The following is a 26,815-nucleotide window of genomic DNA, read 5'->3' on the forward strand; positions in this document are numbered from 1 at the left end:
TGTTTTGCTGGGAAGAATGTGTGTGAGGACGTGCCTCAACTATCTTCTCAGGAAAGTATGTCTCTTGAAACAACTGGCATTTCAAAAGGAACTTTTACTGAGAGAAAGTGATTGCAGAGAAGTCAGGCGGAGTCTTAAGGTTCCCGTGTGAAGCGTTAAGCTAATTTCCCTCCTGTTCAACCCTCACTCAGTGCCCCATATCCACCAGTATAGCCAGTGTGATGCTGGTGCTATGACAACTCCGAGGCAGGATGGTGATAACAGGTCACCCTCGGGACACCGTGGCCTTGGGTAACAGGCTGGAACTGGCTGAGAGGGAGAATCTGTCCAGATGGCCCATTCCCCCTCCCTAATTTCCAAGCAGTTACAGCAAAAGCGAAAATATGCAAAGCCTTCAACCCATAAGCCTCCGCCCTCCCCTTCAGAACGGTAGCATTCTGAAAGGACCTGACTGTGTTTGTTAGCAAGAATATAATGCATGATGGGTTTTAGTAGAGCATCATTCGGTAACTCCAAGTTGCCATACTAACATTTTTAGTATATCCCCTTCTTGCTCATTCTAGTTTCCTCCTCCAACAGAAATAAGAATCGATCCTTTGGAAGGTCCCATTGTTGCCTGAAAATGTTATATTAGATCTACGTATTACTAAACTGCCTACCTTTTGCTTTTAAGGTTATATACAAACTACAAGTGGATCAATAGTAAATGCAAAAATTCTTTTCACTGCAGGGGTTTTAAACAAATTCCTTTAAACAAAGTGCAAAAACCAAGGTCCCAGGACTATATTCAAAAGTCTTAAATGAAGTCTTCACGGGGAAAAAAAATCCAAATTGTTAATACAATTGTAATTCTTAAAGTGAGACAAAGGAAAAATAGGAACTATGTTACAATGATCTTAGTAACTGTGCCTGTCCCCAGCATTTTAGTGAATGTTACAGATGTGCCATTGAAAAGTCCAGATTTGGTGGTCTGCACAAAAGCGGTCGAGCATCTCTACCTAAATACTAAGGATCAAATCCACTAAGATTGGTCTAGTCCACTTGACAGCCCTGTCCTGAGGATACATAACCAATTTGGCAAAAAAATTAAAGTAAAAAGCCATTAGAATATTTGCTGGATTGGCTCAGGGAAAGCAGAAGCTGTTCTTTATAAACAGATAAAGGTCCCCAGATTAGGAAATATATTAAGTTGAACCTTTGTACTATGTTGAAGTGGAACTACACAGAGGTTTTATCTTTGTTTTAGCAAAATGGGATAAAATTGGCATGTACAGTATTTTGGAGCTTTATGATAGAACAAAGCATATGGGCTTTACTGGATGATGACACATGTTTAAGCCACACATCTTACACCTCATTCTCCCATAGGTTAGCATAAAAACTCCCACGCTTCACTAAATTTATTTTTCCTTCAGAACGGGATGAAATGTAAGCTAAAGCATTATGAAAGCAACCATATTGCCCAATTTTCATTACAGTTGTTGCAGGGGCATATCTTAATAAGTTTTTGTTTAAAAATTGAGAAATTTCCAAATGTTTCTGTAACCAGCTAAAAGTCTCTACCCCAGCTTTTTGATCTTGATTTCCTTGCATTTAAAACATACTTTCAGATCAACAAAATGGTTATAGAAAAGAGAGATGAGCTTTGGAATGTTCTTTATAGGAAAACCTTGAAGATCTGGCTTTTCCCCCTCTACGTGGGGTTAGGAAAGAAATTGAGCCCTCATTGTTGATATATATTGCCTTCAGCAGCCACTTCTTGCTCAGCTAGTTTTGATATATAAATAAATGACTCCTCACCCCATGGGTGGTATGTGTCTTCTTCAATCTTGAGTTCTCTGTTAGATGCCTTGGAGTTCGAGGGTTGTGCACAATATCTTAGCTGTTCCCAGCACTGCTCTTCTGGACAGAGAACACTGATGTCTTCCTGGGATCTTTTGGAACCACTCTACCAGCTTAGAAGTTCCAGCCCCAAGTGCTCCTACCACCATTGGGATCACTTTCGCCTTTACTTTCCATGTCCTCTCTAGTTCCTCCTCCAGGCCCTGGTACTTCTCCAGCTTCTCATACTACTCCTTCCTGATGTTGCTGTTGCTTGGTACCACTACATTTATCACCACCACTGGTCATGATAAATGTAGTAGTCTTATTACCACAATATCTGGTTGACTGGATAGTACCTCCTGTCCATCTGGATCTGGAAATCCCACAGGATCCTAGCCCTCTTATTCTCCATAATCTTCTGAGGAATCTTCCATCTGGACATGGGAGACTCTAACCCATGCACTGTGCATATGCTCTTGTACACAATGCCAGCCGTTTAGTTGTGCAGTTCAGAATATGCTATTCCTGCCTGCACCTTACACCCTGCCACTTTGTGTTGGACTGTTTCTAAGGCCTTTCTGCACAGTCTGCACCTTGGGTCCTATCTAGCGTGATAGTTTTCTGTTTTTATGGATCTGGTGCTTCGTGCCTGTTCTTATGCTGCTATAATCAGTGCCTCAGTCCTGTCTTTTAGTCCAGCCATTCCTAGGCTCTGGTCTGGTACGATTTCACAATGTCACCCACTTCAGCTATCTGTCAATGGTTTGGTACATCCCATGCAGGGTCTGGTCTTGCCATGGCACTTCCTTGCCTGATTTTTCTACTGTTACCTTGTGCATTCTCTCTGCAGCTCATAATTGGGTACTATCTTATTACTTCTATTTTTTTAAAAAAAGATACCAAATTTATCTGACCCGGGAGAGTGAGGAAATTAAAAGTACTGAATGTCACAAATTTTGCATCCATCATATTCACTGCTTATTTTGAATCTGTAAATAACTGCACATAAATAAGTATACATTTGCAGAAAGTTTTTCTGTTGAACCAAGTGTCCTATTCCGAGGTGTTATCAATTACTTAGGGAGTCAGTTGAAACATACTATTTGATTTGGCATGCAATTATGTATATGAAGAGCCTATTCTACTCCTTACCCAATAATTAAAAAAACATTTATATGTGCAAAAAAGAGGAAGCGATGCTGTGAAAAATCAGAATCTGGATTTTCCTCCTACCATATTTTGCATGTGGCCATGTAATCCCAGAAATATAACATTTCCAAAGAGAGCGAGCATCTGTAAAATAGTCAAATGGAAAAATCAAGTGTAACTGAATCCATCTTCAACTTTTTATTTTTTTCCTATATGAAGTATGAACTCAGCAAATTTCATTCTGGTCATTGTCCCATCAGAGAAGAATGAAATTCCTGATTCCTCAACAGCTTTTCCCCACCAAATATCCAATGTCAGAGATGAGAATTTTTCTCCCTCTCTAAAAGTTCCAAAAAAGCCTGTTTTAGAAGTACTGCATGCTTCACAATGGTATATGCATGCACGTGTGGGACACAGGGCACGAGTAATGAATACTGCATTTCTCTTTATACAATAATGATAGCTAGTGATAAGTCAAAACCATATAAATGAAATCTGCTTCTTTTATCTCATTGTATACTATCTATGAAATTCAGCAAATTTTTCCAGAACAGCTGAATTATATATGCCAGATTCAGAGGGTGGAAGGGGGGGAATGCTGAATTTGGTTGGGTTGGGTGAACCAATGTAACACTAACAGTAATAGAGTTGGAAGGGACCTTGGAGGTCATCTAGTCCAACCCCGTTTGCATCTTTTATCCCTAACAGGTAGGGCTTTGAGCTGCACGTGCTCTGGTTCCAGGCGATTTCCACCTCAGGGCCGGATGATAAAATATGTAATACTGTCGGCTCAGAGTTTAACTGGTACAACGAACAGGCCATTAGTTCCAACACAGGAACTCTTCCCGCTTTCAGCCTGGCTTCTTCAGCCACAAACCAGAACTCTCGCGATTACGCCACAAGCGGAAAAAACAGTCTCCGCCTTCCATTTTGACTGGCCAAGCGATAAGCCAATCGTGGGAGCGCGCTCTTGCGCAACGTCGCCGGTTGGGGGCGGGCTTTCCCGGGTTTCTATAAAAGGCGCCCGGAGAGAGGGGGGCCCCGCTGCCGCTGCGCTCTTTGACCTTCTCGTCTCCTTCGAAGCTCCCGAGCGGACGGCCCAGGCACCCCCATCATGGCACCGAGGAAATTCTTCGTGGGCGGGAATTGGAAGATGAATGGCGACAAGAAAAGCCTTGCGGAGCTCATCCACACTCTCAACGAGGCGAAGGTCCCTGCAGAGACCGGTAAGGAGGATTGACTGCCTGGGAAAAGGAGGCGCTGCTGCTGTCTTTGTCTCTGCGGGGAAAGGACCGTGAGCTCTGCCTGAAGGAGGCGCCTTGCAAGAGCGGCCCCGTTTCCTTCGCTTGCATCCCGCCGCTGTTCCCCCAATTTCAAGCCTATGGGCAGCGGGCCTCGGGTGGGTTTCCTGGGCGTGGGAAAGGAGCCGCGCCTAACCCCAAGAGCCCCTGCCTGTCTCTCCCCCCGCCCCCTCCTTCCAGTCGGCCGGGGAAGCGGCGTTTTCTTTCTGGCGGGCTATTGCAGAGCATCCCTCGCCTCGCGGAGGAGGTGCCCGCCGTGGCCGCGCCTAAATATAGCGCCCCTCCTCCTCCTCCTCCTCCTGCTTGTGTGGCCGCCTGCACGTACCTCCGAGGCTGTCTGGCCGCGGAGCTTTATAAAACTGAATTGAGGGCTGTTGAGCAATGCAGATTCTGGCTGAGGGGGGGGAGGAGCTGTTCGATTTATATTCCTGTCAATCTCACGAAACAACTCTATGAAAAAACTGTGAATCATAGTATAAGTTATATTGCTACCTTTTGTTCCTTGTTGCACAAAATCGGGCTCTGCAGATCCTGGTGAGCTATGGCTTTGTGCTGTTTATATATTTTTACCTGCACATGCAGCTGGATTATAAAATTCAAGACCAAATATGAGAGAGAAATTTAGCTAAGCTAATAAAGCTATATAAGTTAGACCCTTAAATTTATGAATAACATAAATAATCCATGATAACATTTCAAGGATCCAGTTTAGAATATTAATCTTCCTGAATTGGCAGTCCTATGATGACTACGCCTATTTGCAGCTACAGCTTTGCTGAAATCACAGTCATGTTCATGTTTAAAGACTCCCATCTGCTCTCTTTGAAAATGAAGCAGTAATATAGGGATTGACAAATCAGTTTGCTTATGAACCTTCACTTCTTCCTTGTAAGTGAATCTTAACAGTCTTTTAAGTGATACTAAGGGAAACAGGTTGGCCAGCTGTTTTAACAAGAGTCGTGCAGAGCGGCCAAAGAGGATGATACATCTGGTGCCTTTTAATACTAGAACCCATTCTTTATAGGAAGATAGCATCCTGGCATGTTGCTCTGAACAGTAAAAAAATGCCTTTTAATGCTATTTGCATAACCCAGTAAAAATTCCTCTGGTAGCAAGGACTTGAGAGAAAGTATCGGACAGAACCAGACTCTTCTGGCAAGTTCTCTGCTAGCTCTATCAAATCAGAAAGGGCAAGGTGGATTGAGAAAGGAGTGCAGTTTCGGAAGTGATATTCGAAGGAAATGTCAAAGGCTCTGGAGGAGAAAGATTCCTAAATATAGGTGTTAGAGTAGTGCCTAAAAATACCAGCTACTGTACTTGGAATTGGAAACTTTATCCCTATTGCCTGCTAAAGGTCAGGAGAGGGGATGAAGTATAAGAGATACAATTTATTGACCCAGATACTAATTCTATTAATACCCCTTCTATATTGTGCTGCTTGCTTGATTAGTTGGGTAAACTACATTTAAATGGTTCTGCATCTCCTGGTCTACATTACTAATCTGTATTGAATAGAATATCACAATAATGTTTTGTCTCTTTCCTATGATTTTTCAGCCTGGTTTTAAAAAAAAACTCAGGGAGTACACATAGAAAAAATTCACTGAAACACAAGTACTGGTACTTACCTCTCAAATTATTTTTCCTAAAATATAAGACATAAAGACAGGCCTATTTTAACTATGAGGTTATAGTTCACTATTGTAAGAAGCTACTGGGGCTAGGCATAACTCATGGGCTTAGCTTTTTTTTTTTTTACCTCCTCTCTTTCACTAAGTTTTCTTCCAACTTTATAATTGCATGGTACATACAAAGGTATGCAGCTGCAGACTATTTGCTCATCCACCTAAGTGGTAACTGTTTTAATTGATGATTATCTCTCAGGATCTTAAATAGAATGAAATGTTTTCCCATCCCTAGTACAAGGATTCATTTAACTTCCTGCTGTCTTTCACTTGTCTGTGGCTTTTTTCTGCAAAAAATGACAAATAAATGAAGCTTATGTATCTATGGTAGAATAGAGCTGGCAAGCAGAACCATACAGAACAAAAGAGTTACTATAATTCTTCACTATTAAATACTTGTGATTCTGTCTGCCTAAAATAGTTAATGTGAAATTTTTAGGGAGACAAAAACAAAGGTACTTAGTAGTGACTTCTTGCATAGTAGAGTGCATGCAACGTTTTATTTGCTCAGACTGTATATTGTAATAGCAGATTATAAGCAGGTATCAGCAGATGGTATTTGTTTTTATGTTCTGATGAATATCACCTCTTAACTTCTTCAAACCAAGCCACTACAACAATAGGCCAGGCTGGTATGAAAGGCTACATGAAAGCACCTCTGCTGTTTCTAGACTGTAACAGTGAGCTCTGGTAAGAGAAATGTGTAGAATATTTGAGCAGCAGGTATGCACAAGATATAGATATAACTCTTCCAATGTGCTCCTGGTGGGGGTGCCTGTGCTGGCTCCAATCTCTTGATAGTTGTCAGACCCAAAAATCAAGAAAGACATGTAATGAATCATCCAGGAAAATTTCTTTATTGTTCCATATCTGTAGACAGAATAATGCCCAGCTAAAACAAACTATTACTCACATGAAGCCTAACTTAGGGAACCATTAGGGAGGGTATGTCTTTACCCTCTTTCTCAGAAATTATCTGAACGAAGTTGTTGCTTCTCTGGAATGCATTCTCCCTCCTCAGAATCTACCTCCTTACTACATTTCATCACAACTGATTACCTTTAGACAAATATATGCAATTAAAAATATGTTGAGTTTACCCATCTTTGATTTGAGTAGTAAGATCAAAGCATTAAGTGCAGATGATGCTTTACGACATAGCCATAAGGTTACATCAGTTATAAAGGCCAAGGGCTATTAAGGGATGAGATTTTGGGCTCACATGTATCCTATGAATGTCGTAACTGAATAGATGATTTGAATGCAAATGAATGAATGGTAAGTCTGCAATTGAAAGGGCATTTTAAGTTTCTGCTTTATCCCACATGATGTTCTTTTTCTTGCTCCAGAGGTGGTTTGTGGTGCCCCTTCCATCTACCTTGACTTTGCCCGTCAGAAACTTGATGCCAAGATTGGGGTGGCTGCACAGAATTGTTACAAGTTACCTAAAGGAGCTTTTACAGGAGAAATCAGGTATGTTGCCAGAATTCTCAGGCTGAGCAAAGCCACATGTTTTAGCTAGCAGTGTGCTAAAAGGTCATTTTCTACAATGTTTCCTCTGTTTCCAGCCCAGCTATGATAAAAGATGTTGGTGTCACCTGGGTGATCTTAGGACACTCTGAGAGAAGGCATGTCTTTGGTGAATCAAATGAGGTGAGTGATTTGCCTCTTTGAGTTTCTTTTCCCTCTTCACTGCCATCTATGACAGACACTGGACTTTTTATACCCAGGGTATGTACCAGGATATGCACCAAGCTTGTATACGTTTTTTTTACATTGTTTCTGCTTCTTTTCAGCTCATTGGACAGAAGGTGGCCCATGCCTTGTCTGAAGGGCTTGGAGTCATTGCTTGCATTGGAGAGAAACTTGATGAGCGAGAGGCTGGTATCACAGAGAAGGTGGTATTCGAGCAGACCAAGGCCATTGCTGGTAAGAGACCATGGGGGAACTCTAGGGAAGGAGTTTCTCCTCTCCTCCATCCTTCCTGACATCTTCAAAATAGCAAAAGTCTCTTGGTTTGTTTTTTTTTTTAAATTAAGATCCCATCAACTAGGGAGATTATACTAGTAAAACACCATTTATTGCTGTTAAAGCAATCAGACAGTAATTCTAGATTAGGCATAAAATGCCATAATTCATGCTCAGAAAGTCTTACATCATAGTTAACAGGTCTTTTAGGCAAATCTGAATGTGTCGCTTGTGTTAGCTGCTGGATATACTAATGTCCATTGTAAAAAACAAGGGCTCCAGAGTTAAAAGGGTCATTGCTATGACTGATTTTTCATTACTTAGGGTAACTGTCCTTGAGTGTTTTCATTTGCATCACTTGTTTTCAGCCTTTGTTGGCTAACCACGGAAATGCATGGAGGGAAGCTGCAAGACACCTTCAGACGACCAGCTGACTATTCTTCCCCTCTTTGCCATGTGGGATTTTTCCTGGTCTTTAAATAACAAGACCTTGAATATCTGTCAGAACGGTCAAACAATTGGCAGCTCCAAATCTCAACTAACAAATGCTCTGTCATACACATTGGCAAAAAAAAAATCGAAACACAAAATACAAGCTGGGTGGATACGACCTTGTAGACGACCCTCACTCCGTAAAGGACCTTGGAGTACTCATTTCTAATGATCTAAGTGCCCGAGCCCACTGTAACAGCATTGCCAAAAAAGCATTAAAAGTTGTTAACCTAATCTTGCATAGCTTCTTCTCTGACAATATTGTACTACTAATTAGAGCATACAAAACATTTGCTAGACCAATTCTCGAATACAGCTCATCTGTCTGGAACCCGCACTGCATATTGGACATTAATACAATTGAGAGAGTCCAGAGATATTTCACGAGAACAGCTCTCCATTCCTCTACCCTCAATAGAATACCTTATGCCACCAGAGTTGAAATTTTGGGCTTAGACAAGTTAGACAACTGTCCCTGCCCTAATGTTTCCTTTTTTTCATATCTATTTCATGTATTCATAATTATGTTTATACTTATATCTGTTATCTAATATATGCTTGACGAAAATAAATAAAATAAACATAAAATAAATACAATTTATTTGCTTTGTTTTTCCCAGACAATGTGAAGGACTGGAGTAAAGTGGTTCTTGCCTATGAGCCAGTTTGGGCCATTGGAACTGGTAAAACTGCAACTCCCCAGCAGGTATGAATGTGACTGGGGACGTCCTGTTTTCAAACCTTGGTCTTTTTTTAGAGACTCCGCAAGTGAATAGCATTTCTTATCTTCACTTCAAGATGTCTGCTACATGGCAATACAACTTCTTAAATGCCCACTTTTTTTAAACCTACTTCCTCTTGCAGGCCCAGGAAGTTCATGACAAGCTGAGGAACTGGCTGAAGACCCATGTTTCTGAAGCTGTTGCACAGTCAACTCGAATCATCTATGGAGGTAAGTAGAATCTGTTCTCATCTTTGCATAAAACTGCTGTTGTAGTTTGTCTCCTTGAATGCATAGCAAGCTCCCAGTTTTTAGTTTCTGTGTAATAGATCATTGATATTTGACTTCATCTTTGTAAACCATAAACCCATGCATTGGGAGTATACTTAATGATATTCTGGCCAGATGGATGATAACCCCATCCACACCATTTGGAAGAAATGCTTCTCATTCAGACAAGCAGAGCATCTCTTTGGTATTTGTTAAAACAATTTTGTTTCAGATTAATGTGACTCTCCCCAAACTTTGTGGGGGGGAATCAGGGTGTTCAGTCCTCTTAAGTAAATTACAAAGCCTGCCAATCATACTGAATAGGTTTCTGATAAAGATTTATTTATTTAAAAGATTGATTTGACTGCCTAGGCTATACAATGTAATGCTGTGTGACTAACAACTAAACCCATAAAATATAATTAAGAAATACTCTCCCTCCTAAAAAGTCATCAAGCTCTAACCAAACACCATAATAATAATAAAAGTTCTAACCAAACACCATAATATGCTATCCAGAGTTGCTTTTTGTGAAATGGATGGCTATTTAAACATAAATAACAGCCTTACACCAACTGTGCCTGCGCTGGGTTCAGTTCATGTCTTCACACAATGCTAGTGGAAAACTAGACCTGCCTCCTAGGCAGAATAGATCCTACCAGATGATATCATTGGGTAGAGAGGACCTGAAGCATGCCCATCCTGTTGGATCTGGTGGGATGGGCATATACCTTCAGAGAGAGACAACCTGGCCCTGTGCCATTCAGGACTTTAACAGTGATAACCAACACCTTGATTGCATTCAGAATGTGAGAACCAGTGGGGTTTATAGTACAGGTGAATTTTGGAGCTGCATGTGCCATTGCATTGTGGATCAGATGAAGCTTCTAGATGATCTTCATGGGCAACTTCTAAACTGCATTGCAGTACAAGTAGTCCTCACTTATCAACAACTACTTGTTCAGCAGCCATTCAAAGTTGGGACAGTGCTGAATGAACAAAAATTATTACTGGTCCTCAAAAGTTCTGGCTATTGCACTGCTCCTGTGCTCACATTATTGCAATTCAGGTGCTTGGCAATCATCTTGCACTTATGACGGTTTTGATATCCTGCAGCAATATGCTCACCTTTTGTGACCTTACCTGCTAGCTTCCCACAAGCAAAGTCAATAGGGAAGCCAGGAGGGAAGGTTGCAAGTCACTGTGGTAAGTCCTCTCCCCTGCCTTCCTGTGAAATGTGAACTGTGCCACACACTACATCCCTTGGTCTCTCTGCACTCACATCAACCCACACCCTCTTTCCCCTGGCTTCCCTGCACTTATATGGACCCACACCCTCCTCTCAGTATCAGTCGTGCTTTCAACCTCCTTCCCTTGGTCTCTCCACGCTCACATGAACTTGTGCCTTCAGCTTCTATATATACACACCACACCATAACATCCTCCTTCCCCAACTCTCATGCAGCCTGCACCAAGCCTCCAGGTCTTCCCCAGCCCCCACCCCACCCCTGGTGGCATCCCACCACTTCCCACTTAATGACTTCCATGTCTTGAGGTTACGACAGCAGCCAGGATTGTCATCACTAAGTGATGCAGTCATGTAATGGGCTTTTTTATTGCATTGTTTAGCTATTGGGGCAATCTTAGTCCCAATTGTCATTGTAATTTGAGGATTGTCTTTATATCTTTCAGATTGTACTCCACCACATGCCTATTACCTAAGCTCATCTGATTAAACTATACATTCTATCTTTCCCAAAGCTTTGCATGGGGATTTGTTAGGAGCATTATCTTTAAAAAATAATAATGATGAAACACCTTGCATTTTCTGTTTTTACTTGTTGTATTCTACTTTCTGGATTTCTTTTCTTTTTCTAAATGAAATTTTATTCTTTCCAGGTTCAGTTACTGGTGCCAACTGCAAAGAATTGGCTTCCCAACATGATGTAGATGGCTTCCTTGTTGGTGGGGCTTCCCTGAAGCCTGAATTTGTAAACATCATCAATGCAAAACAGTGAAACCTTCTCTATAGAATCTGAAATAAAAAAGCTGGAGGGAGAACCAACCTAGTTGGAAGAGAAATACTGTAAAGATACACTTGCACTCAAGTGAAATGGCCTCACCTTCAAACCCTTTTCCCACCTTTATCATTCACCTCTGCTGCTAAACGTGGATGCCAATATATGAATATTGTGTTCCTTCATAAAAGCAATACTTCATTTGCTGCCTCTCTACTTGTGAGAGGGGCTTCCTGCCTTGGTCTTCAGGCCCTGTAAACTAGGAGGCCTGTTTTCTTTCCACTTCAAACTTCTGCTCTAGAGGGTCATCTGCCTTGTTAAGGAAGGCATTCACCTTATGGTTCACCTAATTTGGACTCAGTGCCTAGTGGCTTGTACTTGCCTGTAAGTTGTATATTCCTTCCGTGTCTCCTAGGCCATTGGTAACTAGAAATAAACAAATGGAAAGTAGTGTCTAGCAATTATTGTTGCTGTTTGAGGGAAAAACATCTCAAAAGATTTTGCCATACATAAGACATTTTTAGAGAAAACATCACTGAATTTTCATTCCTTACCACTGCTGGTTCTTTTCCAGTGAGCTAGGAATTGGAACTCAACATAAATGATATGCATATGCTTATAGGAAAATGCAAAGCTATTTTAAGAAAATGGGTTATACTGAGAAGATATCCAAAGTAAGTAATTCGTTGTGGATATACATACAGGTTTACAGGTATATATCATTAGGCCATATTCAGTTGGTTGGTAGTAGGGATACATCAACAACCAGATACAACCAGTTATGACCACAGATAGAATGGGCTATTTTTTATTATTAAAAGCAGGCATGGCAAATAAATAAGCCATTTTAATTATTCCAAGTTTTAAGAGTTTTAAAAGGGGCAAAAAGTATAGCTTGGAGAAGTCTACTGCAGACCTTCATTTATTCTGTCCCTGGTGAGAGAACTTTTGTTAGAGGTAAAATGTGGATTAATGAAGGAAATGTGAGGTTGGAGTTTTTTTATTTTGCTTTTACTGAGATTCACGTTCCAAATTATGTGTCTTAATTTCCAAATAATTGTATATGACACTCAAAACTAATCAGTATTTTAGGCAGAATGGTCGTAGGCAATGTGAGAGTGTTGTCCTTTGAGGTAGTCTGAAAAGAAGTACAAACCATGAGTACTAACATATTTATTGTAGGGTTAAAGTAACAACATCTTGTAAGTCTTAAAGCACTTTTCACCTCCTTGCTTCCTACCCCTTTTCTTTCTGCGGTAGCGTTTGCCTAGCAGATATCTAGGCTGTGGCTCTTCCTCCCGTTTCCCAGGGTCATTCTCACATACCATCACGTACCCCTTGCTCTCCCCGCATACATTTGAAAACTTGTAGAATAGCTTAAGATGCAGATGACAGGAATGGTATCCTGGAGCATTGTCCCTTTTTTTCTAGCAGGCAGAATCGGTTGCAAAAAGCCTACAGTGAATTACCGGAACATGTTTCACTTTAGGATAGAAACATGAGTAACATCTTCTACTGCTAAAATTAGAAATTAATCATTTCAGCAATCTAAAACTATAGTTTTGTTTTTATTTTTAATTAGCCAGAGTTCTTGAGAGCCCCCACCAAAAAAAATTTGGATTGTTTCTAAGAAAGCTATCAACTAATTTTAGATTATGGTTAAGTAGAAATTTCAGACTATTTTCTATCAACATCTTCAAGTAGCTCCTATGTTTTTGCAAAAATAATTTGAGCATCAAAACATCCTCAATTGCTGGAAGTCCCATTGATTTCTGAACCAAATTTGTCTCATTAATTTTTATTAAATAGTTTTTTAAACAAAATGCAGTTTATTATGTAAGAATAAAGATTTAAAAAGAAAATAAGAGAACAAAAATTAAAACATGACTTCTGACTTTGCAACAGAAATTAACGTGTTATCCAATCTCCCTCTATATTACAAAAATCCCTTTGGTCCCTGGTTTAGTCCTTATTCTTTTCTCAAATCTATAAACCACTTCACTTTTCTCTATTTTCAACAAAAGTCTGTTGAACTATACTGGTAGGAGAGAGCATCTATTACAGCAACTGCACTTTGAAATCAACTTGCCTTGTACAAATTTTATCAAGGTGAAAATACATTATATTCAGTCACTGAATTTGGATAAAGCTGTTTTTGATGCTTCTCTGTTTAGATCAGTGTTTTTCTTGCCACATTTGAAAACCTGATTTCTTCAATTTAGCTCTTATATACAGTATTTTGTATATTGGAATCATATATGCAAGTCATATTGATCTCAGTGGGGCTTAATCACTGGGTGTACAGATTCAGATTTGACCTCTTGATTATGTCAACTTAAAAAACAAAACATGCAGCGGGTTTGATCCTTTTGGCATTATATTAATGGAGTCATTTGAATCCAACAAACTGAACTGACAGATGCTTTAACTGACAACTTCCTCAAACAAATCCAGCATCACAACAGGCTGTTCTCTGATGAATTAAACCACAGTGAGATGCAAACCACATTGTAGTCTATTCAACAGATCTGGGGCAAGAGCCAAAGTATGTCCAAAGAATGCAACAGGATGACAGCCCAGCCCGAGTCCAAGTGGCACCAGGAGTTTCTAATATTACCATATCCTTGATCTGGACATGGAACAAATGCACACATCTAGATCAGTATTTATCTAACGATCTGTAACAAATCATCTTGGGTATTCAAAAACCATTGCTAGATCAAAAATAATACATGAATCAGGCAGGTGTTTGAATTAGGCTTTTTATCTACACTGCATAGAATTTAAGATGAACATCACTATATAAATATTTAAATTCTGGAACTATAAATCAGGTAAATAGCATTTTTTTGGGCCAAGGATCTTCTCTATTAACAGTCACATCACAGAAAGAAATAGAGCAAAAGCCTTGTGGCCTTTGCTACAGCATATTAAAAATAGTTGTAGCCTGATTTCTTAATATGTTCACACATAAGAGAAATGGTGTGGTTTCTAGAAACCCCAAAGTCAAATATTAAACTGATAATGTCATTTTATAAATACCACTTTATTCAGCACATTGCATAACTTAATCCAATTACAGGGAAGAAATTGAATTATGTCAGCAAATATTTAGTTTGATCAATCCTATTATAATGGTAGCATGCGCAGATAAGGACATGTGACTTTGGACTTCAGACAATATTACATAGTGGCCATCAAGGGCAAAGTTCATAAAAGAATTGGAGTTGACTGTTTCCCAACTGAGAACATGCTCACAGTAAGTGGGGACAAAGAACATACTGAGATGGGATATGAAAGTCTTGACAAAAGAGATTGTTCAGGATCCTAGCTTTTTCCAGGGAGAAGGAGATAATTCTCATTTTTTTAATTTACTGGAATTTATTAAGTCTGAAATAAAGCTAGTGCCTCGTGTACAGTAACTGATAAGAACAAAAACTTTTACAAACATTTTTAAAAGTATGAAATTATTCTCCAAAGAAGAAGAAACCCATCTTACACAAGATACTAAATCACAAAATATATGCAAACTAGTATAAAAGCTACCACGATAAAATAAACCAGAAACAAGCCAACTACATTCTGATGTAATAAGTGAGCTCAGACTTAATCTTAAAATCCAATGCAATCCTATCGGTGATCATAGTAGACCTGTCCAGAATACTTCTTGTGTTATTTTTATTTATTTATTTATTATTCGAACTTCTATACCGCCCTTCTCCTTTCGAACTCAGGGCGGTGAACAGCCAAAATAAAAAACATTTATACATAAAGTACAATTAAAAATAGATTTAAAATAATTAGATAAATTTGGCCCATAGTTTAAAAATTTATCAATTTAAAATCCGTATCAAATTTTAAAACCAACCATAAAATCAAGACAGACCGGCTAACTGAAAAAAATAAGTTTTTAGGGCCCGACGAAAAGTCCGGAGGTCGGAGATCACTCGTATCTCTGGGGGTAGATTGTTCCAAAGGGTAGGTGCCACCACAGAGAAGGCTCTCCTCCTGGGGGTCGCCAGCCGACATTGTCTGGACGACGGCACCCTGAGGAGGCCCTCTCTGTGGGAGTGAACTGGCCGGTGGGAGACTATTGGTGGCAGAAGGCGGTCCCGTAAGTACCGTGGCCCTAAGCCATGGAGCGCTTTAAAGGTGATCACCAACACCCTGAAGCGCACCCGGAAGTCCACCGGAAGCCAATGCAGCTCGCGCAGGAGAGGAGTCACATGGGAGCGCCCCGTCGCTCCCATAATCCCCCACGCGGCCGCATTCTGCACCAGTTGGAGCCACCGGGTGTACCCCAAGGAGAGCCCCATGTAGAGAGCGTTACAATAGTCCAGACGAGAGGTGACGAGTGCTTGAGTGACTGTGCGTGTGTTAACAATCTTTATGCATAACTGATTAAATTTTGATAATCCCTCAGGACTAAATAGTGCGGTCACACCCTGCATAATAGGTGGCAAGTGGTTTCAAAACATTCTATGTGACTTTATAGAACAGCCTTTTTATTTCCCACTTTCTTTTGATGTTCCTCTTTTTGTTTTGTTTTTTTGTTTTTTGATTTATATGCCGCCCTTCTCCGGAGACTCAGGACGGCTTACAAGGCGTTAAGCAATAGCCTTCATACTTTTGTATATTTTTATACAAAGTCAGCTTATTGCTCCCACAAACCGGCTCCTCATTTTACCTACCTTAGAAAGGATGGAAGGTTGAGTCAACCTTGAGCCTGGTGAGAATTGAACTTGCAGTAATTGCAGGCAGCTGGAAGCTAAATACTACCTTTTAATAGTAGCATTAGTCTGCTGCGCCACTCAGGCTCCTAACATATATTTTGGGAATGGTCCAACAGAATCCTTAACATGATGGCCTCCTGTAGCCCTCTGCCAGCGAAAACGGAGCTCAGAGACCTCCGTTTTCGCTGGCAGAGAAGTGCAGGAGGCTGTCACGGCCAAAAACAGAGCCTGGGAATGTCGCACGCAACCCTTCCGACCTCCATTCACTGGCAGAGGCACCACGGGCCAGTCCTTTGCTGTTTTCAGAGCGGCCCTGCGGGCCAGATCTAAGTACCCCACAGGGTGGATCCAGCCCGTGGCCTTGAGTTTGACACCCCTGCCTTATGATAATTGAGTAGAAGAGTCCCCAAAATATAGAAGTGGACACCACGGTCGTTGGTGCCATCTGCCATCACCAGACTAGTGTTTTCAGTCTCCAGACTATCCACTCTCCCCAGAAATCATACTTCCTATTTTTGATGATAGATAACCAAGAAATAGCAACATTTTTGCCAGAAAAGCATGTTTCTATTAGGAAGGTCGACCTTGCCTGGTCCAAATGAAATGAAATCATTGAAATGGGCAGGTGAAGAATTGTGACACCATAATTTCTTCACCTGCCCATTTCAATGATTTCACTATATCAGTGTTCACTCACTATAGCCTTAACTGCTATAGAAGGAGCAAAGCAAAAGTTTGGTTTATGCTGGGGACATAGTTCCCCAATCACTTGCAATTTAATTAGCAATTTTAGAGATTGGGCAAGAAGAGCTGCTTCATTCAACTGATGGCAATACGCTCTGTTCTGCACCAAATCCTCTGCAAGCTGAAATCAAGAACCAATAACACTGAGGATTTGTAGCCCAACATGTGTATTATACATTCATAGGACACACAGCCTCCTTCCTCACCCAACCTTCTGTATCTAATTAAGTTCTTTATTTAATTTACTCCTAATACAGGACACTTTTGCCAAATGACAGGCATGTTAGATTAGTCTAATGAGGTTATTTACTTGATTCATCTAAGCGTTCCAGGTAATATTCTGCATTAAAATAAATGCAGAATAAAAAGTTAAGCAGAATTCATTAAAAGCAATACTAAAATGAGTTAAAAGCCTGACAAAAGTCCATGCGGCGGTAAAAGCAACTTGGAATGCTATGACTCTTTGGCTTGTTCAATTGATTTGCTATGCTAGTTCAGCCTTTAGTGTAAACCCGTGGCAGTGTGGATGAATCGGTCACTACAGCTTAGTATATTCGCTCAACGGCACCCCAATTTATTACCACATAAGCCTCCATTGATGAGGGGAGATGGAATGGATCCTCATGAACCTTATTTGTCATGCACCTATAAGCTAGTTAGCCAGGCAGCCAAGAAGTTATAGAAGTCAGAGGGAAATAAAATAGGGAAGGCGCAGAGGATTGAAAGACCGGCAGAATAAATACAGTGACAGCATTCATACGAGATAACATGTTAGCATCACTTAATACATTTGACAAAAGGTGGTACAGAACAGTGATAGATAAATAAGCACTGTACATGTGAAAAAAGATTACTGTACTGTACCCTGAATGAAGAACATAGAACACAGAATGATAAGAGAACCTTGGAGGTCTTCTAGACCAACCCCCTGCTCGAGCAGGGGACCCTATACCAATTCAGACAAATGGTTATCCAGGCTCTTATGTGCAAAGTGACAGCGTGGACCTCCTGTTATTTCTTGCCTTTTGCATCCCATCATTTACTGTCGACCTGGCTCTGCTTCCCTTCTTCTGACTCCTTGGAGGAGGGTTTCTCAACTTTTGTGGATTTCAATTCTCAGAATTCTCCAAACGCCAAGCTTGAGGAACACAGCTTCGGAGGCGCCCCTAGGACGCTTTATGCAAATCTCGCGGCTCTCATCCAATCCGCTTCTCCCGCGCTTTCTTCCAGCCAGCCTTTGCCTGTGGCCGCCTTCGCACTGTCGAAAAACCTGGCAGTCATTCGGCGGCTGTCGGAGAAGTAAAGGCGTCCGCGGTGACAGTGCCCGCCTCCTGGTGACAGTTGCCCTAGCAACCAAGTAATCCACATTGAGCGGCTAAGTCTTGCACCGGGTCAGCAACTCGGAATGGATAGTACCGTAGTAACTGTTTAGAGAGTTGAAGGAACCCGAATTGGTCAGAAGGTGGAGCTAAAGGGCCAGGGGTGGTTGCCTTGGTTTTCACGATAATAGGGACGCTAAAGGCACAAAAGGTGGGCAACAGCAATAGAGAGAATTTCAACCGGTGCAGCTTCTGCCCACGGTACGTAATAATGTGCATCTGACGGTTTTCTCCCTTTTAGGGAGAGCAGATGGGTGCAAGGGCTTCAGTTTGTCTTTTGCTGTCAGACTATTTGAAACATGCCCCGTGAAGTCCTTGTTTAATTTTTTTAAATCTATCTGCCTTACTATGTCCTAGTTGGCCTCAAAATTGTCACTTCAACCCTCTTGTTGGGCTCTAACAGATTTTTCTGAGGCTTCTGACCAAGATAAGATTCTAGTCCACATGACAGCTGTGCCTGGAAGATGTTTTAAAAGGTCTTCAAAAGGACACTATGCTAAAAGACCAGCTGAAATATAGGACCTTTCCTAAAAGCATTTCCCTCCCACCTCCTGTAATGGTATCCTCAAATGAGAACATTTTGCCCTTCTCATCAATACTGACACCAAGTTTGTTCATATTCAACTGAAATAAGATTCTGGCCAGTTGCTAGAAATCACTTACAATCTTTGTTATTTATAGCCTGAAAGCATTAACTCTGGAAAATGTCAGATGAGGAACCTGATGATGAAAATGATACTGAAGAAGAAGTTGAAGAAAAGAAAGAAGAAAGGGAGGTGGAGGTGGAAGGGGAAGGGGAAGGAGATGAAGAGGAGGAAGAGGTAAAGCATGTTAATATTTATTGTATTTTTTTCAAAAATATACAGTCAGGTCCAGAAATATTGGGACATCGACACAATTCTAACAACTTTGGCTCTATACACCACCACAATGGAGTTGGAATGAAACAAATACAATGTGCGTTAACTGCAGACTGTCAGCTTTAATTTGAGGGTATGTACATCCAACTCAGGTGAACGGGGTAGGACTTACAGCAGTTTGCATATGTGCCTCCCACTTGTTAAGGGACCAAAAGTAATGGGACAGAATAATAATCATAAATCAAACTTTCCCTTCTTAATACTTGGTTGCAAATCCTTTGCAGTCAATCACAGCCTGAAGTCTGGAACGCATAGACATCACCAGACACTGGGTTTCATCCCTGGTGATGCTCTGCCAGGCCTCTACTGCAATTGTCTTCAGTTCCTGCTTGTTCTTGGGGCATTTTCCCTTCAGTTTTGTCTTCAGCAAGTGAAATGCATGCTCAATGGGATTCAGGTCAGGTGATTGACTTGGCCATTGCATAACATTCCACTTCTGTCCCTTCAAAAACTCTTTGGTTGCTTTTGCAGTATGCTTTGGGTCATTGTCCATCTGCACTATAAAGTGCCATCCAATGAGTTCTGCAGCATTTGGCTGAATGTGAGCAGATAATATTGCCCAAAACACTTCAGAATTCATCCTGCTGCTTTTGTCAGCAGTGACATCATCAATAAATACAAGAGAACCAGTTCCATTGGCAGCCATACATGCCCACGCCATGACACTACCACCACCATGCTTCACTGATGAGGTGGTATGCTTAGGATCATGAGCAATTCCTTTCCTTCTCCATACTCTTCTCTTCCCATCACTCTGGTACAAGTTGATCTTGGTCTCATCTGTCCATAGGATCTTGTTCCAGAACTGTGAAGGCTTTGTTAGATGTTGTTTGGCAAATTCTAATCTGGCCTTCCTGTTTTTGAAACTCACCAATGGTTTACATCTTGTGGTGAACCCTCTGTATTCATTCTGGTGAAGTCTTCTCTTGATTGTTGACTTTGACACACATACACCTACCTTCTGGAGAGTGTTTTTGATCTGGCCAACTGTTGTGAAGGGTGTTTTCTTCACCAGGGAAAGAATTCTTCGGTCATCCACCACACTTGTTTTCCGTGGTCTCCCAGGTCTTTTGGTGTTGCTGAGCTCACCAGTGCATTCCTTCTTTTTGAGAATGTTTCAAACAGTTGTTTTGGCCATGCCTAATGTTCTTGCTATCTCTCTGATGGGTTTGTTTTGTTTCTTCAGCCTAATGATGGCTTGCTTCACTGATAGTGACAGCTCTTTGGATCTCATCTTGAGAGTTGACAGCAACAGATTCCAAATGCAAATAGCACACTTGAAATGAACTCTGGGCCTTTTATCTGCACATTGTAATTGGGGTAATTTTTAATTGTAATTGGGGTTTTAAAATTTTGATACTGATTTTAAATTGACAAGTTTTAAATTATGGGCCAAATTTATTAATTATTTTAAATCTATTTTTAATTGCAATGTTATGTATAAATGTTTTTATTTTGGCTGTTCACCGCCCTGAGTCCGAAAGGAGAAGGGCGGTATAGAAGTTTGAATAATAAATAAATAAATAATGAGGGAATATCACACACCTGGCCATGGAACAGCTGAGTAGCCAATTGTCCCATTACTTTTGGTCCCTTAACAAGTGGGAGGCACATATACAAACTGCTGTAAGTCCTACACCGTTCACCTGAGTTGGATGTACATACCCTCAAATTAAAGCTGACAGTCTGCAGTTAACGCACATTGTGTCTGTTTCATTCCAACTCCATTGTGGTGGTGTATAGAGCCAAAGATGTTAGAATTGTGTCGATGTCCCAATATTTCTGGATCTGATTGTATAAAACACAATTCCTTTATTCATTCATGGAATTTATACAGCACCTCAATCCAGGCAGTTATCCAGGCAGTTATCGAAATTACATTAAAACTGGAAAATGTTTTCTCTGCCCATCAAAGTCAGTGCAATTTAAAAGAACTTAATGTAGCTTTCAACATAGCCTATGTGAGATGCTTTTTTGCAAAAGATACCACAAGTTCCCTTTCTAAAGCAGCTTCTGTTTTAAAAATGTGTAAAACAAAAAATTCCTGACAAAAAAGAAGAAACAGTGAACAGGTTAACCTTTTTAGAAATAAAGTAAATGTATGTACATCTCTGAGTGAGATAATGGATGCTGATTTTAAATAAAATTGTCAGCTTACAACCCATAGTTTAGTTCACTCATCTCTACCCTGAATTTTTTATATCTCTCTTCCCCATTCCCCAGCTAGTCTGCTGTAGTGAAGAAGACATCAACCACATACACACAAAGGAAGGCATGCAAAGTGTAGAAGGAAATGTGTGAGAAAAATATTGCCTCAGCATTCACTCTTCAAATACAAACGGATTGCTGTGACTTGATGTTTTCTTGTATCTTGTATCTTTTCTTGGCTGTGCTTTTTCCCCCACAGCCCCAAGTTTCAACCTCTCTCAATGAGGAGATGATGAAGGAAGGCCTCTCACTTTTATGTAAAACTGGCAATGGCCTTGCACACGCCTTTGTGAAATTAGAAGTCAGAGAAAAGTAAGTGCACAGATATATATATCTTACTTTTCTAAGAATTTTGTCTCCTCTCCATAAACTGTTATTCCAGTTCTTGATGGAATAGAAATATTTAGGGAAGGCACTGGAAAACTGATAATTGGGGAATAATGTAATTTTCCTCATTTTGTGACAGGGAACTGACAGATATCACATTCATCCATAATTTCATCCATCTACGGTATGTAGACTTGTCAGACAACTTGCTCCGTGACCTCTCTCCATTGGCATTTCTCAGACATTTGCTATGGCTGAAAGTAGATAATAATCGGTTATTCAGTGCCAGTATAGAAGAGTTGCCCTACTTGCAGATTGCAAGCTTTGCCAACAACCACATCAAGGACTCTAATGGCATTTGCCACCCACGTTTGGCCAGCCTTAACCTGAGAGGTGAGTGGTATACACTCAAGGATTCCCCTGAATCTAGAGAGAAACGTCTCCCTTTATGTTTTGCAGAAAAGGAATCCTGGACAAATTAATTATCACTGCCTATTGTTCTCATATCTAGGCAATGCAATTGAGGTACTATCAGAACTGAATCCAAATATCCTGTCAAAACTGCACACAGTGGAGTTGCGAGGAAACAGTCTAAAGTCTACAGCTGGAATCTTCTTGCCCAAACTCAAAAACCTGTACCTGGTAAGGGAACTTGTCCTCAAACATCCTTTTCACTATATATCAAACTAGACATGGTAATTGTATACATAATTATACTATAGAGTAATGTAGTTATAGAGGCTACAGAGAAGCCCGAGAAACTCTGATGATGTGAAAGATAGAGCATGTAAATGAAAATCTTCCCGTTTTTGCCTTGTTAAAATAATTTTTTCCAAGTTTTCCTTCCAATACATATAGCAGCTTCAAAGACAAGTTTATGCCTGATTGTGGCAGGGTAATATAGTTAAACAGAAGATGTGTTAAATTGCATAGTCTGATCTTTTGTATTTCAGAGTGGATATGATTTCAATCATTAACATGTAGAATTACAGCCCAATGTTAGTGCACAGTTTCCCAAGCTTGACTCCAAACTCTGTTGATGGACTGTAATGATTTTATAAAGAACTCCACAGATCTGGGTTCAGATTCCCATTCTAGCTCCCATAAAGCCCACTGAATGAAGCAACTATATTCTCAGCAGTCTAACAGTGTTATAGCAAGGAAAAAAAAGAGTGGGAGGACAGAAATCATGCTGGGCTCCTTGACGAAAGAAACAGCATAATCGTGAAATTAAATTAACAATAACAACAAAATGCCAGTGTTAAAATTGATCACTGGGGAATATAGAAGGGAGGGAACATTAGTGATGACTCAAATTTGTGACACATCATGTGCCAAGAATGTGACTGTGCTCGTGCATATTTATTCATCTTAGGGCAATATCTTTATTACACTTGAGTTCATAATAGTATGCAAACTGTTAAAATATTCTTGACTCTTAATCAGGCAAAATGTAACAAAAAGATTTATAGGAGACAGAGGCAAATGCTGACTTGATTCTGAAGCCATAGAATCTATAGAGTTTAGATTGAATGCAGGTAATCTACCTGTCCCTCAATTTTCTCGTTTTTTCCAAATAAGGCTTGGAAAATGATTTCCCTAAAATTAATTGCAAACACATGACTGGTTTATAAGGTCTCTTATTCCTCATGATTGGGTGAATGTACTTTTGATTCAACTCTGATATTCCGTTCTCTACTGCATACCCTACATACCCTCCTCTTTTTTTAGGCTCAGAATTCTATTAGTCATCTAGAGGACTTGGAAAATCTGGAGCATCTCACAACTCTACACTTGCGTGACAATCTAATTGAAGTGTTGGATGGCTTCTCAAGCAACATGAAATCTCTTCAGTACCTCAATCTACGGTGTGTGGGCTTCTGTATCAAATATCAAATACCTTGGATATAAAGAGAATAATATGAGAAGTTATGTTTAAACCATATCTTCCTAATAAATATCAATCTTTAATTTTTTTTAAAAATGTACCAGAACATTACTCCTATTGACTGTATTAGATCACAGCAACACGGGCAATCTTACATGGTTGTAGTTAAATTATTGGATATGAAGTGTGGACAATGGATTCTAGTTTACCAGTAAGTCACGTTCATTCCCACAGGATTTTGCATAAAAAAATAAGAGGGAACTTTATATATGCCCCACCCTCATCCCCCAAACAAGGTAGGAAATGAGGCAAGGGCACAGAGGAGGCATCTGAATTATATAGCAATTATAAAAATAATGAATGACATTTGTTGTTCAATGGAAATCAACAGATTTACTTGCAATTATAGTAACTCCTATTTTGCATCATAAAGTATCATCACAGCATGTTCCCATTAGTGACTTCTAACATCTTCCTAGCATCACTCAAACATCAGTGAGGCAATATAAAGCTTGCTCTCAATATAATTACATCAGTACAATGATTATTCAGTGATCGTAGATAATACTACAGTAGTATAGCTTACTAGTAGGATCTGATATAAGATACCCTAATATAAAGATGTTAGATTTGTAGAAAATAAATAGTAGCAGCCAACAGACTTTTAAAGTTTCTAAGACATTTACTCTATCTGAATAGTGTTGACTTGTATTTTAAACAGTTGCAGTTCACAATCATTAATTCCTATTGATCCCAATTGGTCCTAGGTGGTGATTGTTTTTTTTACTGTTAATATTAATAAGTTAAATTTAAATGTCCTGTGCCAAGAATAGCTTATTATGACCATAGCTTAATGGGAAGATTCTGACACCAGATGTCTTATAAAAGTAAATGATTGTACAAGTAAAGTAGACCGACAAAGGAAACACTTTAAATTCAGAAAAACTCCTACTTGTTTTTTTAAAATAGGTCATTTATTCTTCCCATTTCCTTCTGAAATTACTGCTTTCTTTAAATTATTATTTTCCCAATAGGGATATTTTGTAAGGCAGATCTCTCTTTCCCATTTCTGCAGGGGAAATGCAATTGCACAAGTACAGGAATTGGAAAAATTGCAAGTGCTGCCCATGTTACGAGCCCTGGTCTTGTTAGAAAATCCTTGTTCTGATGAGTCGGAATACCGTCTAGAATCCCTGGTCCTGCTCCCAAACCTGGAGCGCCTTGATAAAGATTTCTTTGAGGAAGAAGAACGCAATGAGGCTGCAGATATACGTCAAAGGCGAAAGGAAGAAGAGTTGGAGTTACAGAAAGAAAGAGAGAGAGAGAAGGAGCTTGAAGTGAGACAAGGAAAAATATATATTTTTCTGATTAGAGGAATGCAAAATATAAAAGATCCAGCCCTTTTGTCTTTTGTTACAATTGCCTTAGATGCTTTTCTTTTAAGTCTACAGTGGTGTCACATATGGATCATAATTAAGAGTGGCACAGGGAGAATATGTTATGAACACTGGAGGGAGATGGATTTTATATAGATAATAAAGTTCTTTGCCAGAATTGTTAAACTATTTTGTGTAGTTGTTTAGTCTTGAATGGTGCATCTGGATAGCTTTCATGAACTATATTACATTTTATATTTCCTTAATCCTTAACAGTATTCCATTATGGCATAAATTTTTTGCAATACAAATCTATTTTAATTGAAAGCCTACATTTGATGGAGGAGATCTAGCCCACAAAAGCTTAATTTCATAATAAATTATTTACAGTGGTCTTTAAAATTCTACAGCATATGTTATATTTTTATGCAGCATATTGTTATGATTTTCCTTTGGAAATTTGTAAACAAATGCAAAGTTGGCAGAGGCACAGGAAGAGAAAAATAACATCTAATTTAAGGAAATACAAATATACTGGAATCAAAAGATTCTGTTGTTGCATGGATAAAATTCTGGATTCTGCAATGTCACTAGCTCTAAAGGGAACTTTGGAAAACAGAATAAATCATTCCATAACAGAATTTACGGAACTGAAAGGAAGTACCAGATGGTGCTATCTATACTGTATAGCAGAATATTTACAGGTGCATTTAAAAAAAAAAAAGCACAGGAAGCAAATAGATATTGGGAAACCACTGAAAAAACAAATGACTGATAATGTCATTTTATAAAAGTATGGTGCAGCCACACTGAGCAGAGGATATAATATTTATAAAGAAGGTATTGAGAGCCTTACTAAGTAAAGATACTACAGAAGTATACAAGGATGTGGGTTGAATACAAAGAATCAATAAAGGTGATAAACAGTAGCTCAAAATAAAACGTGCAAGGAGATTCTTCAGCAGAGACTACATAATTGAATATCAAATACAGTAATATATGTCTCTATCTTACAAAACTTTGAAATTGTACTAAGACAAATGTGTAGGAAACAGTTTGATTATTCCATTATTCCAACAGTATGTTTACCCCTGAGGTATAAATGAATAAAATCATACCTGCTTAAAATAAAATAAAGATACTTCATTGTTTATTGTTTGTTGTGCATCCACAATATGCCCTAGAATTATTCAAAAATAAAAGGCAAATAATTCACTGGGGATGCCTCCTTGAAGTGGAATATCCAGATTAATAGGAGCTGATACTCTTGGTACTTCCAACAGAATTTGCCAAGGAGAGTGTCTCTGAAGATTATGTTGTTCCTATCTATTATCTGGGCTATTATGATGATAGTCATGGAAAATAACTCGCTTCTGATGCAGCTTATATACTTAGAGTATGCCTGATGCTTTGCCATTCTAAGATCCTCATTTGGAAATACTCTGAGCCTGTTCTTTTTCCACATATTTTTCAGGAAGCAGAAGACGCCACTCAAGAAGACTTAACGACTGAGTGACAAGTATATGTTAGTCCCCGGAAAGAAGTAAGAGCTGTAAGCTGCCTTCCAGAGTCTTCTTCCATGTGTTGTACAGCTCTGACCCAGTTAGCACTAATCTTGGCATGTCACAACAGAAGAGTATTGCATAGTTCCTGGATGGAACCATAGTGGATAGCATTTGTGGATGGTTGTCTGTTCTTTCAAATAAGTTGTGATTGAAGCATTTCAATAAAAAAAGAGTCTGGTGAAGCAAGGCAAAGCATGTTGCTTTTGGCATCCCATTTCTGCAGCACTATCTCCCCCTCCCTTCCCGA

At 39.7% G+C, this 26,815-nt stretch overlaps 2 protein-coding genes across 2 annotated transcripts; both read left to right on the forward strand.

Annotated features, from left to right (window-relative positions):
- The first annotated feature begins 3,890 nt into the window (after positions 1 to 3,890).
- TPI1 (triosephosphate isomerase 1) lies at positions 3,891 to 11,878 on the forward strand. The gene is made up of 7 exons (XM_034410989.3): positions 3,891 to 4,199; positions 7,309 to 7,432; positions 7,528 to 7,612; positions 7,756 to 7,888; positions 9,040 to 9,125; positions 9,284 to 9,371; positions 11,310 to 11,878. The coding sequence occupies exons 1-7, from the start codon at positions 4,088 to 4,090 to the stop codon at positions 11,426 to 11,428; spliced, it is 747 nt and encodes a 248-aa protein (XP_034266880.1). The 5' UTR covers positions 3,891 to 4,087; the 3' UTR covers positions 11,429 to 11,878.
- A 6,282-nt stretch (positions 11,879 to 18,160) lies between these two features.
- Positions 18,161 to 26,754, forward strand: LRRC23 (leucine rich repeat containing 23). The gene is made up of 8 exons (XM_034410993.3): positions 18,161 to 18,485; positions 18,966 to 19,105; positions 21,612 to 21,724; positions 21,879 to 22,132; positions 22,251 to 22,381; positions 23,471 to 23,607; positions 24,703 to 24,964; positions 26,478 to 26,754. The coding sequence occupies exons 2-8, from the start codon at positions 18,989 to 18,991 to the stop codon at positions 26,517 to 26,519; spliced, it is 1,056 nt and encodes a 351-aa protein (XP_034266884.1). The 5' UTR covers positions 18,161 to 18,485; positions 18,966 to 18,988; the 3' UTR covers positions 26,520 to 26,754.
- The last annotated feature ends 61 nt before the right edge of the window (positions 26,755 to 26,815 follow it).

This window comes from Pantherophis guttatus, chromosome 2, assembly GCF_059756535.1.
Source record: "Pantherophis guttatus breed Tessera chromosome 2, ASM5975653v1, whole genome shotgun sequence".
In the NCBI taxonomy this organism is placed as follows: Eukaryota; Metazoa; Chordata; class Lepidosauria; order Squamata; family Colubridae; genus Pantherophis; species Pantherophis guttatus.

Excerpts from the sequence above, each read along its gene's own strand:
- LRRC23 (XM_034410993.3), top strand. The coding sequence starts at position 18,989 with ATGTCAGATGAGGAACCTGATGATGAAAATGATACTGAAGAAGAAGTT. Across the intron at positions 23,608-24,702 it reads CTTCAGTACCTCAATCTACG|GGGAAATGCAATTGCACAAG; the intron begins GTGTGTGGGCTT and ends CCATTTCTGCAG. Across the intron at positions 24,965-26,477 it reads AGAGAGAGAAGGAGCTTGAA|GAAGCAGAAGACGCCACTCA; the intron begins GTGAGACAAGGA and ends CATATTTTTCAG.
- TPI1 (XM_034410989.3), top strand. The coding sequence starts at position 4,088 with ATGGCACCGAGGAAATTCTTCGTGGGCGGGAATTGGAAGATGAATGGC. Across the intron at positions 4,200-7,308 it reads GAAGGTCCCTGCAGAGACCG|AGGTGGTTTGTGGTGCCCCT; the intron begins GTAAGGAGGATT and ends TTCTTGCTCCAG. Across the intron at positions 7,889-9,039 it reads GCAGACCAAGGCCATTGCTG|ACAATGTGAAGGACTGGAGT; the intron begins GTAAGAGACCAT and ends TGTTTTTCCCAG.